Source organism: Equus asinus, chromosome 2 (genome assembly GCF_041296235.1).
Source record: "Equus asinus isolate D_3611 breed Donkey chromosome 2, EquAss-T2T_v2, whole genome shotgun sequence".
Classification (NCBI taxonomy): Eukaryota; Metazoa; Chordata; class Mammalia; order Perissodactyla; family Equidae; genus Equus; species Equus asinus.
In genome coordinates, this window is record NC_091791.1 from 142,547,994 (window position 1) to 142,558,808 (window position 10,815).

At 36.7% G+C, this 10,815-nt stretch overlaps 1 protein-coding gene across 1 annotated transcript in view; it reads left to right on the forward strand.

The window, feature by feature from the left end:
• Nucleotides 1-8,192, forward strand: part of PRTG (protogenin) — a 111,849-nt gene extending 103,657 nt beyond the window's left edge. The window contains exons 17-20 of the mRNA XM_014860447.3: nucleotides 58-178; nucleotides 1,480-1,645; nucleotides 3,746-3,850; nucleotides 4,334-8,192. Coding sequence (XP_014715933.3) covers nucleotides 58-178; nucleotides 1,480-1,645; nucleotides 3,746-3,850; nucleotides 4,334-4,738 — 797 coding nt within the window. The 3' untranslated portion in view covers nucleotides 4,739-8,192. The remainder of the gene's footprint in view (nucleotides 1-57; nucleotides 179-1,479; nucleotides 1,646-3,745; nucleotides 3,851-4,333) is intronic.
• The last annotated feature ends 2,623 nt before the right edge of the window (nucleotides 8,193-10,815 follow it).

Sequence of the window (10,815 nt, forward strand, 5' to 3'; positions counted from 1 at the left end):
TAAATAGAATCATTTATTTTTCTGATTGATTCTCAGTGAATGTGTTTCCCCTTCTAGTTTATTCAGGCTATTACCATCTGGACCAAAAATCAATGACTGGCATTGCCGTAGGCGTTGGCATCGCCTTGACCTGCATCCTCATCTGTGTTCTCATCTTGATATACCGAAGTAAAGCCAGGTGTGTTTCCATTGCTAGCGATGTGGAGGTGGTTAAAAAACATTTAAATTGCAGTAACCACAAGAAGCAAATTGAAATCAAGTGCCTTTTAGAGTAACTGGGATTTCCCACTTTAAAATTATTGTTACTTGAGTTCTTACAGCTATAGAGGTGTGCTCACTTTGGAAGGCTATTATTTTCTTGCCATTTGAAAAATTACTCTGCCAATAAAATATTCTTAAATGAGGTCGTAGTTTCCTCATTTCCTTAGTATTTTGAGAAAAACAAAGGGTGTCCTTGGGGTTGTTTGTTTTTGTTTTTTTTTAATGACACTATCTGATGTATCTTCTGCTTGAGAAGATTTTTTTACTGTCTGGAATAGTTTCATATTTAAGTAGCCTGGAATGCCTGGAGCTCCACTCTCACCACCACAAGGGCATACATTTCGGATTCTCCAGATATGGATTAAAACGTGTAATAACTGGAGATTGGTTCTCTATAAACTCTGTCAAAAAATCTGATCTATAGTTGGACTTCAGCTAAACTCTCAGCATTCGGTGAACTTGTCTCTTTCTAACCTTTATATTTTGGCTTTTGCTTTTATTTATTTTCTTAAGGTCTTTTTTCAATTAAAAAAATCAAAGTCAAATACATATCACTTTTAGGTAATTCCAGTTACTAGACTCCTTCCATTAGCATAGGTTATTCAGAGTTTACTCTCTTTGCTTTTGGTACTTAGGCATAGAAACATACTCAGAAAATCTTTTGTATTAATGAAAGAGTTAGTGCTAACATCTTTTTGTATATTGAACTGGCTTAGTTTTACCGTCCAAGTTTCTCACTTTCAGAATTTTTAATAAACTCTTTATGCACACTGTTTTAGTGATGCCTAAATCTTGCAGAAGTTCTGCTGTAAATTTGCCATCATTAATCAGCAAGTGAATTGTTATGTTAGTGTGACACACTGCAGACCTGAAGGAGAATGTTTAAATTAAAAATTATAATTTCTGCACAAATTGTAAATAATCAACAATACTAAATAATAGCACTTGGGGAATATTAAGTTTTTTATTAAGTGTTTGTAAAAAGTAATTTTATATAAGCAGATATTGGGGCAAAGAGAAAGAAAAAAGCTTCCTCAAGTCATAAAAGTTTGCAACAATGAGTTGGAGTTAAAATCTGATTACTTAGTTTCTAAAGATATTTGAGAAATAGCATTAAACAATTCCATTGTTTTCAAAGTTGTGATTATAGGCCAAATCTGGTACATTTGCCTATATCTTCTGTGAAGTTAGAAGTTTCTTCTTCTTACAATATCTTAGAAAATCATCAGCTTCCAAGATGGTACAGAATGGCACTCAACATTTATCTCGGACCAGTGCCTCCCTAGCTAGTGGCAATGAAGTAGGAAAGAACCTGGAAGGAGCTGTAGAAAATGAAGAATCCTTAATGCCGATGATAATGCCAAACAACTTCATTGATGCAAAGGTACTCCCAGCTGAGAGACTGACTTGCTGTGTAATCCTTTCCTCCATTCATCTTCTCTTTATGTGTAAAATTTACTTACTAAAAAATTATATATTGAATGTATTTTATCCGTACTCCACTTAAGGAAATGTAGAAGAGTTTCACCCAGATCATTCCTTATGTAAAATATTTGAGGAGAAGAAGGTAGGGTTAGATAAAGGATAAAAGAATAAAGAATGAAAGAGAGAGAGAAAAAATGAGAAGTTAGTGTAAATTCAACTAGATGGGATTATATGGAGCTAAGATGTCTTAAATAAGGACACCAGGATCATTCATCTATATATACTATAATTTAAACTTCCTTGTATTTTCCGGGTGGACAATTTGTTTATTAATCCATTTTAGACTTAGTTTGATTGATTTTTTGAACTGAATTGAGCATCAGAACATTCTGGGTAAGAATAACATTTTAAAAATATGGAACATCTCAATAGATGTCTCAAGATCCTTCCCTTTGTGGCCTGAGGAAGTTGGAGATAGTAATGTCATTAGAGGATGTTACTTCATGTCCTTTCCACTATGTGTAATAATAGTACAGTGATAAGCATTACGAGCACCAACTAAAAATTATTTTTAGTCACCCTGCAACATTAGATAGTGTGCATTATTGTAATAGCTCTCTTAACCAATGTGCTATAAATCAGGCGTCAGTAAACTACAGCCCAGCCCAGCCCATGGCCTGTTTTTGTATGGTCACCCCTTGAGCTAAGAATTTTACATTTTTAAAGGTAGTTTGGATAAAGAAAAAAAGAAAAGAAGAAGGAGAAAACGTGATAGGGGTTATATGTGGTCTACAAAGCCTAAACTCTTTATTCTCTGGCCCTTTACAGAACAAGTTGGCCAAATACTGCTGTAAATTATTTTTCCCCAACACTTCCCTAAAATTTATAATAACAAAAATGTAACAAAATTTCAGACAATTTTTCTATTAAATTTTATACAATTGTATTTAACAGATGCAATCTACTTGTATCCAGCATAGTGCTATGGGCTATAAATATTATGGGTAAATAAGAATGAATTGATTTTTGCTACTCCCCTTGTCTTTTTTGTTTGCAATTTAATTTAGCTTTTATTTTCTAATAGAAATGTAAGCCATTCAATTTATTTCAAATTAATCTAAAACATTAGAAACTAAAACTTTTAAATTAAGCATAAGAAGTACTAAAATACACTGTGGTTCTGTAACTACTTACTTGGAACTAGACATGAGAAAGGATTGGGGAGAAGCAGAGTGGGAGGAAGATGTGGAAAAATAGAGGGAGAATCTAAAGTGAAAGGAGGCAGTGCAGAGTGGAGGCCTGAGTGAAGGAGAGAAGCCAGTTTAGAGGACAGATCTTTTGGGTTACCCTAAGGCTTGATCCCCCATCTGTTGCCATTTTGTTGAATGTATGTGGGCCCATTTTTTTTCCTCCCCAAATGCTTTTAAAATTTTTCAAACATCTGGAAAGGTTGAAAGAATAATATGAGGAATGCACAAATAATTGTCAATATCTTATCATTTTTTCTCTCTCTCTCTCTTTTTGTTTGCTGTCCCATTTGAAAAGAAGTTTTGGAATCATTATGCTTCATCCCAAATACTTCAGCATATTTATCTCTCTTAAGAATAAACCTATTGAGGCCAGCCCTGTGGCACAGTGGTTAAGTTCGCATGTTCTGCTTCAGCAGCCCAAGGTTCGCTGGTTCGGTTATTGGGTGCAGACCTACCCACCGCTTGGCAAGTCATGCTGTGGCAGGCATCCCACATAGAAAGTAGAGGAAGATGGGCACAGATGTTAGCTCAGGGCCAGTCTTCCTCAGCAAAAAGAGGAGGATTGGCAGCAGATGTCAGTTCAAGGCTAATCTTCCTCAAAAAAAAAGAGAAGAAACCTATTATATCTTTCTGATCGCTCACAAATACCCTGAATTTGTTGTGTGCTGCTTGTGTAAAAGAAGAAATAGTGATTTCTTTTAAGAAGAAATAGTGATTTCTTTTAACAGTTAAATATTTTGTGTACTACTTGTGATAAACTGAAATCTATGATACCAAGATATTTACATTTTCCCCTTTTATTTCTCTAGGGAGGAACGGACCTGATAATTAATAGCTATGGTCCTATAATTAAAAACAACTCTAAGAAAAAATGGCTTTTTTTCCAAGATTCTAAGAAGACGAAAGTTGAGCAGGTAACCCACCTAAATGAGAAAAGTCTCTGACAACCTGTGGTATATGAAATGATAATTTCAAAGAGAGGAAAACATAAATGAATGCTCTAATTTCTGTGTTTTCTGTCTGGATGGGATTTTATTAATTTTGGGCATGACTCTATGGAAAGTCATGGTGGGTGATTACTGAAATGACAATCGGAACAGTGATCAGAGCTGTAGTTTTCAGTGGGGAGTAGGGGCAATGGAGAAAGGGATGGGGTAGGAGCGTGCATCAGAATCCCTGAAGAAGCATGTTGACACTTCACTTGACCCAGTAATTCTGATGTGCTCCTACTCCTTGGTGGGGAACCCTGACCTAGACAAACCCTTCATGATGATGACCTTTCACCCATGTACTTGAACAGTTTGCTATCTCAGAATATATAGAACGTGTAAAACCAGATTTATTATTTTTCAGAGCCCTCTATTGTCACTGATGGTGTTTTATGTATTTTTGCCCAGCCTCAAAGAAGATTTACTCAAGCAGTCTGCTTTTACCAGCCAGGCACTACTGTATTAATCAGTGATGAAGACTCCCCCAGCTCCCCGGGTCAAACAACCAGCTTCCCAAGACCCTTTGGTGTTACAGCTGATACTGAGCATTCGGCGAATAGTGAAGGCAGCCATGAGACTGGGGATTCTGGAAGGTTCTCCCACGAGTCCAATGATGAGATACACCTGTCTTCAGTTATAAGTACCACCCCCCTGACCTCCAGTTCCTTCACTGGCAGTGATTCTGGTGGGGATCCCTCACTGAGGAGATGTGAAGACCCTGCAGTGCCATTGGATGCTGAGCAAACTTCCTCTTCCGTTCTGCAGCCCCCATCTGCCATGATGTGCTTTGATAAAAATGATTTTCCAATCTAGACAGCCATGTTCAGGTATTCTCACCTTTGAGCCTGTTCGAAGGACAATGAACAGGGAGCCAAAGCCTTTTGTGAAAATCTTGATGTCTTATTGGGTATTTCAGCTTTTTTTGAATGTGTTTTGTTTTTTATTTTTAAACTCACGTATTTTGAATGTTTCGTTGTCAGCAATGTGAAAAGACAGTCAAGATATTTGACTGGATTATAAAATATATCACTGGAGCGAAGGGAAGACTTTCGAAAGCCCCTTTGCTGACTATCTACCTCAGTTTGCCAGGTGGTAAACTCAGAAGACAACTTTGTTACCTCGTTTGTTGTGATAGTTTATCTCAGCTGCATAACCAATGATACTTCCTAGTAGCATTTTGTTTTCATTGCTGTATGTGTATGTGTGTGATCAAAGGAGTCATATAGGTAGATGAGTAAGAATGTTTATCTGAAGCTCTGATTTTTTAAAAAACTATGACATCTGCATGGTTGGATAATTTAACACCTCTGGTTGTGAGGACGTCAAACCACTGAGAAGAGAAAAAGTGGGACTGTTTATTTTAATGAATAACCAAAACAAAACAGTGTATCTCTTTTGAGAACAGAACTACTCAGTAGCATAGAGGGAATACTGTTGCTTCAAGGGCCTTTGTGTTGTGGGCGTTGGGTCTGAGCGCTTGATCTGCTGTATCCCAAACCTCAGCCTGCCTAGAGCCGGGCCTTTTCTGCTTCGCCTTTGCCTGACACGGCCAAAGGCTGCACTGTCTAGATTGCAAAGCATCTTCAACATTTCCAGTATTAGCTGCAAAACCATGCAGAAAGCAGATAAAGAATAGGTTAGAGTATTTGGTTTTTTGGTTTTTTTTTTTTGGAATCCCAGCTTGGCTTAAAGGGGTGAAGAAATTTCATGAAATAGTAAGAATGAAGATAAATGCAACAGTAGGCAGTAAAATGAACTTGAGTTATCATGGTAACAGTGCCTTCCATTATATATTATGAAATTCCTTGCCTTATATCTTTTTAATATTCATGAAGTTGTTCAGGACAGGAGTAGAAAGAGTTGCCTTTAAGAGTTTCTTGGATTATATCAATGACTATTTTGATGTACAGTATCTTATCAAAGCGTTTGGTTTGTTTTCATGCAGGTTTTGTTTAGGGCTAAGTATTCAGAGCTCTACAACCCTACTTGTATTTTCTTGAATTCGTAAGAGAGTTTGGTACTCTATTCTTCCTTCAATGTCAATGCTGTGAACGAGAAGTTCTAACTTCAGGAGTGAGTTAATCCTCTTCCTGGTTTGAAATCAGCAAACTATTTCCTTAGCCACATAGACTAGTCTTTCTCTCAATCACGAGACAGTTACCTACCAGGTGACCAGCGGTGGGAGAGGATAAAGATTTAAACACATGGTGTAGAGAGGGGGCCCCATATCTTTTTTAAAGTATTTTTTCAAATTATCTGGAAATGAGTTTTGTGCCTCGTTTTAAAAGGAATCTTAATGGGTTTCCCCTTGAAACCTTTGGTTTAGAGAGGGGGGCTCATGGTAAAGGGTGTTCTAAAATCAAATATTAGTCCCCCCTCTATCATCTCCTATCCTAACATCTGATGATACAACATTTTTTTTTTTTTACTGTTTTTTAATCTGTAGTTTTGTGCCAAACTGGATGTGTTCAGAAGCAAACCAACATTAAGTGCCAGCAACCACTTCTGAACTAAATTCAAAGTCCCCCATTTAGCTATCTGAGTATGGGCTTCCTGGCAAAACAAAAGAAGCAGAGCTTTAGGTGAACAATCTGAGGCAAGGAAAAATGCCTCTCCTGCCTTTATAGCTCCTGTTTTATACTACCTCCTTTTAAAGTTATTCTAGTATTATTTTTTTTTCCTGTACTCAGGGAACATTTTGTTACTTTTGAGCTGCCTCATGGAAGCATGGGCAAATTGACAGGGTATGGCGTTTTTGGGTTTGTAAGTAGAAGTATGTGGGGCCAACTTTTATCAGTATCTGAAATTAAGGAGTTCAATGAGTTCATTTTATTTTTTAAACTTTCCTTAAAAAGCAAACAAAATCTAAAGCGAACACATCATCCATCATGCTTATGGAAGATGTGTCTAGGATTGTATGGATTTGAATTGTTTCAAAAGCCTAAAAAGATGATCTGAAGTCCTTGAGGAAAGTATTTTGTTTGTTTGGTTTTTGATGAATAGGCCCATAGTTATTATAGATCTTTAGGCTATAACTATTTGCTAATTATTTACCAGTACATTGTTTTACTTTTTCACCTTTTCATCTTGTTCTTATACAGGTTTTTTCGTAATAATCTGTTACCAAAGAATTTTCAGTAGAAAGTGAAAATTTGACTATAATTCCCCCCCACACACAAATTGAATTAACTAGAAACATCTATAGGTATGAAGTTTATACAAGTAGTTACTAACCCAAAGTAATAGGGTTTATATTGATTGTTATAGTTAAATAGACTAGTAATTTTAACTACCTTATTGTTACCAGAGCATTTAAAATACGTTCTTTACCAGCAAATAGTTCCAAAGAATTTCAAGTGTAATTTTTTTTCTTTAGCAAGTAAATCTTCAACTCCACAGTATTAGAGTCAAGTATTTTAAATTGTTGAAACTACTTGTTGGAGAGAAAAAAAAAATCTTTTCACCAAAGATAAATATTTTGATCTCACTGAGTAAGATATTTAGTGTACAGCAAAGACTTCTTTTTTACTTGGCCAAAGCAAGCTTCTTTGAAGTCTTGAGTATGAAATTGTAACTAAAATGTGAAGGTTCTGACTTATTTCCCATAGTGGTCTTACTTCATGGTATTTCACTCCAAAAGGGCTAATATGCAAATGGTAACTATTTTCTTTTCCAAAGACTTATTTGCTGTAAGTACTGATATGTGCATGTCATTTTTATGCCAAATATTACAAGATCAGTATTTTCATACCAAAGACCATTAAAATATATAGATTAGCCTGTAAGTAAAGATGAGCAGATTTGAAATAAATTTATTTAGAGGCTGATAGGGAATCTAGGTTTAGTAGCAAAGATATCAAAGGGCTAAGTTTACATAATTAAAAGCAATACAATTATATTGGTATTTATCAGTGTTTTTATTCAAGTACTTTTTATCAGCAAATTAAAAAAAAATACCAAAGATATTTAAGGTTACCTCCGCATATAGGCAAATTTAGTTGTACATTAAACTGTTGTTTCTTGTTTTTATGTCAACCAAATATGTCTCTCCAGAACCTCGTCTGCATACAAATGGCATACATAGGGACTTTCCATTAAATCTGCTGATTCAGCCACAGGATGTTTTTGCCAAATAATGTGATACTTTCCTAAGCACCTTGAGCATGAGATGTCAACAGAAATATCAGCAGGCTTTTCCATTACAGAGCATTATGGCAGCCCCTGACTTAGCCTGCTCAGTCTTCCTCCTGTTTGCAGCCTTACCTGGTTAACTTAATAACAGAGATGTTCTCATCTCTGGGGAGCAATGGGATTTAACAGGCAGACAAATCCTCTCGCTATTTAAGTGGCCTATACTTTGATAGATGTGCTCTTTAAAGTTGTCCATAAATTGAAATATTTTAATTGCATCGAGGGAGACTGGTGTTTCAAACTTTCGTGGAACCTTGGGTGAAACCAAAATCTTTATGAAGTCTGGAGTTTTATATTTTTATTAGCCTAGAAGTAAGGACACAGCTTTATCCACTAAGTGGCTTTAAAAAGTCAGCTTTGGCACACCAGGGAAATTAGATCCTCAGTGAAATGCCTTTTATTTGCCTTTCCTTCAAGCAGGAAGAGTGCCAACACCGGGAACAATGACAGTGATTTGCGTTAGTTTGTCTTTGCATTAGTTTGCCTTTGTTAAGGACTCCTGCCAGAAACTTGCTCATGTTGACAACTCAGGAGTCCAGAGGAAGACACCTTTGGAAACAATTCAGAATGTCACAAAAAGTATCTCTTTTTGGTGCAAAAATATCCAGATGTTCCGATTCAGCAGTGATTCACGTGTTTATATTTCTCTGAATGTAAATTTTGGATATTGAATGTTAAAAAAAGAGTTCCAACTGTACTGCGAGAGTTATGATCTTTCTAAGACTAAACATGTATTTTGCAGACTTTGTTCCTGACAGTTTGCCACATGGGTCTCTGGTAAAATTGCTTTGGTTTAATAGTCAAAATAATTTTTGTGGGCTGTGAGCACAGAGTAGAGGGTTCTGGAGATCAGCATACACAACCAGTTGTCTAATTGTGAGTTTAATTGCTGTTTAGAAGAACATATACGTAGATTTCTGTGTTAAGTTGCTTTATGCTCAGGACATAAGATCCCAGGCTAATGCAACGTGTGTGTTAGCAGGCTTTAATCTTCTCAGGCAGTTTCCCTTTTTAAAGCCTTTGAAAGTGGTTTAAGATTAACATGACGGTCTTGTATTTTTACCAGACAGATGCTTATTATTGCTGCTGTAACAAATGACCACAAATTTAGTGGCCTTAAAACAACATATATTTATTGTCTTCCAGTTCTGTAGGTCAGAAGTCCCACACGGGTCTCACTGGGATAAAATCAAGGTTCGTTTCCTTGTCTTTTCTGGCTTTTAGAGGCTGTGGTCCCCTCGCTCCATCTTCAAAGCCAGCAACATAGCATCTCTCTGACCCTGCTTCCATTACCATATCTTTTCTTCTGACTGCAGCCGGGAAGGTTCTCCAATTGTAAGGACTCATGAGATTAGATTGAGCCTACCTGGATAATTCAGGGTCATCTCCCCATCTCAAAATTCTTAATTTAATCACATCTGCAAAGTCCCTTTTGCCACATATGGTAACATATTCAGAGTCCAGGGATATGAGCACGGACTTCTTTAGGTGACCATTATTTTGTCTACTACAGATACATTATTTCTGTAGAATGCTGATTCCCATAAATGTTTATAGCATTACAGAGATTGGAAGTCCAAAGGCATGTGCCCCCGGGGATCTTTAAAATTTCAAAGCTACAAAAACCTTGGCTTGTAGCCTATTATATGTGTCCATTAAACTTTCTAAGTCACTTGTAAACACGATTCAGCTTTAAGCTTTTTGAATATGTACGTAAATACATAAAGTAACCTCTCAGTTCTATATGTTTAACAGAAAGTTTCCTAAATATTTGGCCCTAAACTTTATGGAATTTCATCAGAAATTTTTTTTTTTAAAGATTTTATTTTTCCTTTTTCTCCCCAGAGTCCCCCGGTATATAGTTGTGTATTTTTAGTCGTGGGTCCTTCTAGTTGTAGTATGTGGGATGCTGCCTCAGCATGGCTTGATGAGCGGTGCCACATCCACGCCCAAGATTTGAACCAGCGAAACCCTGGGCCACTGAAGCAGAGTGCGCGAACTTAACCACTCGGCCACGGGGCTGGCCCCTCATCAGAAATTTTTGAAAACTGTTCTCAGTATGGTTGAACTCTCTCCTATTCTCTTAAGTGATTATGTTGTTGAAAGGAAGACCTCAAAACATAGGGACTCAGATTTGATGAACAGAACCTTGCTCAAGTTCATTCTTCATGTTTTTTGTTAAAGTGTGTTTGCAACATGTAACCTTTCTGCGTTTTAAATCGTGTTTATTTCTTCAGCTTCACCAGCTATTGACTGGTTTTAAGTTTGGTAACCCCTCGATTTTCCATCAACCTCAGCAAGAGCCTCCACTTACCTTATCAGCATGTACAACTCCTCAGAAATATTATATTTCTTGTCCTTCTTCTTTGATTTCAATTGTCCCTTTTCCTGGAAAGCTTTAGATTCCACAGCTCTAGTTTATTCTAATTCCTGGGTCATTTCAAGTCAAGCTTTCTTTCAGTTTTGAAGGATAATTTCTGATTCTACCCTAATTTTCAGCATCTCTTCAAGTAAAGACATAAAGCTATCTTCAGAGACCATGCTGATTTTCTGAGTAAGGGTAAGCATGCTGGCTTGTTTTCAGCTACTTCTGACTCTAGTCTTTTGGAAGGGATAATCCCATTTCCCGAGCATATTCACATGCCAAGTACGTGCTTCATCCATACAGACTGTTACATTCTGCAAAGCAAGCATTATCC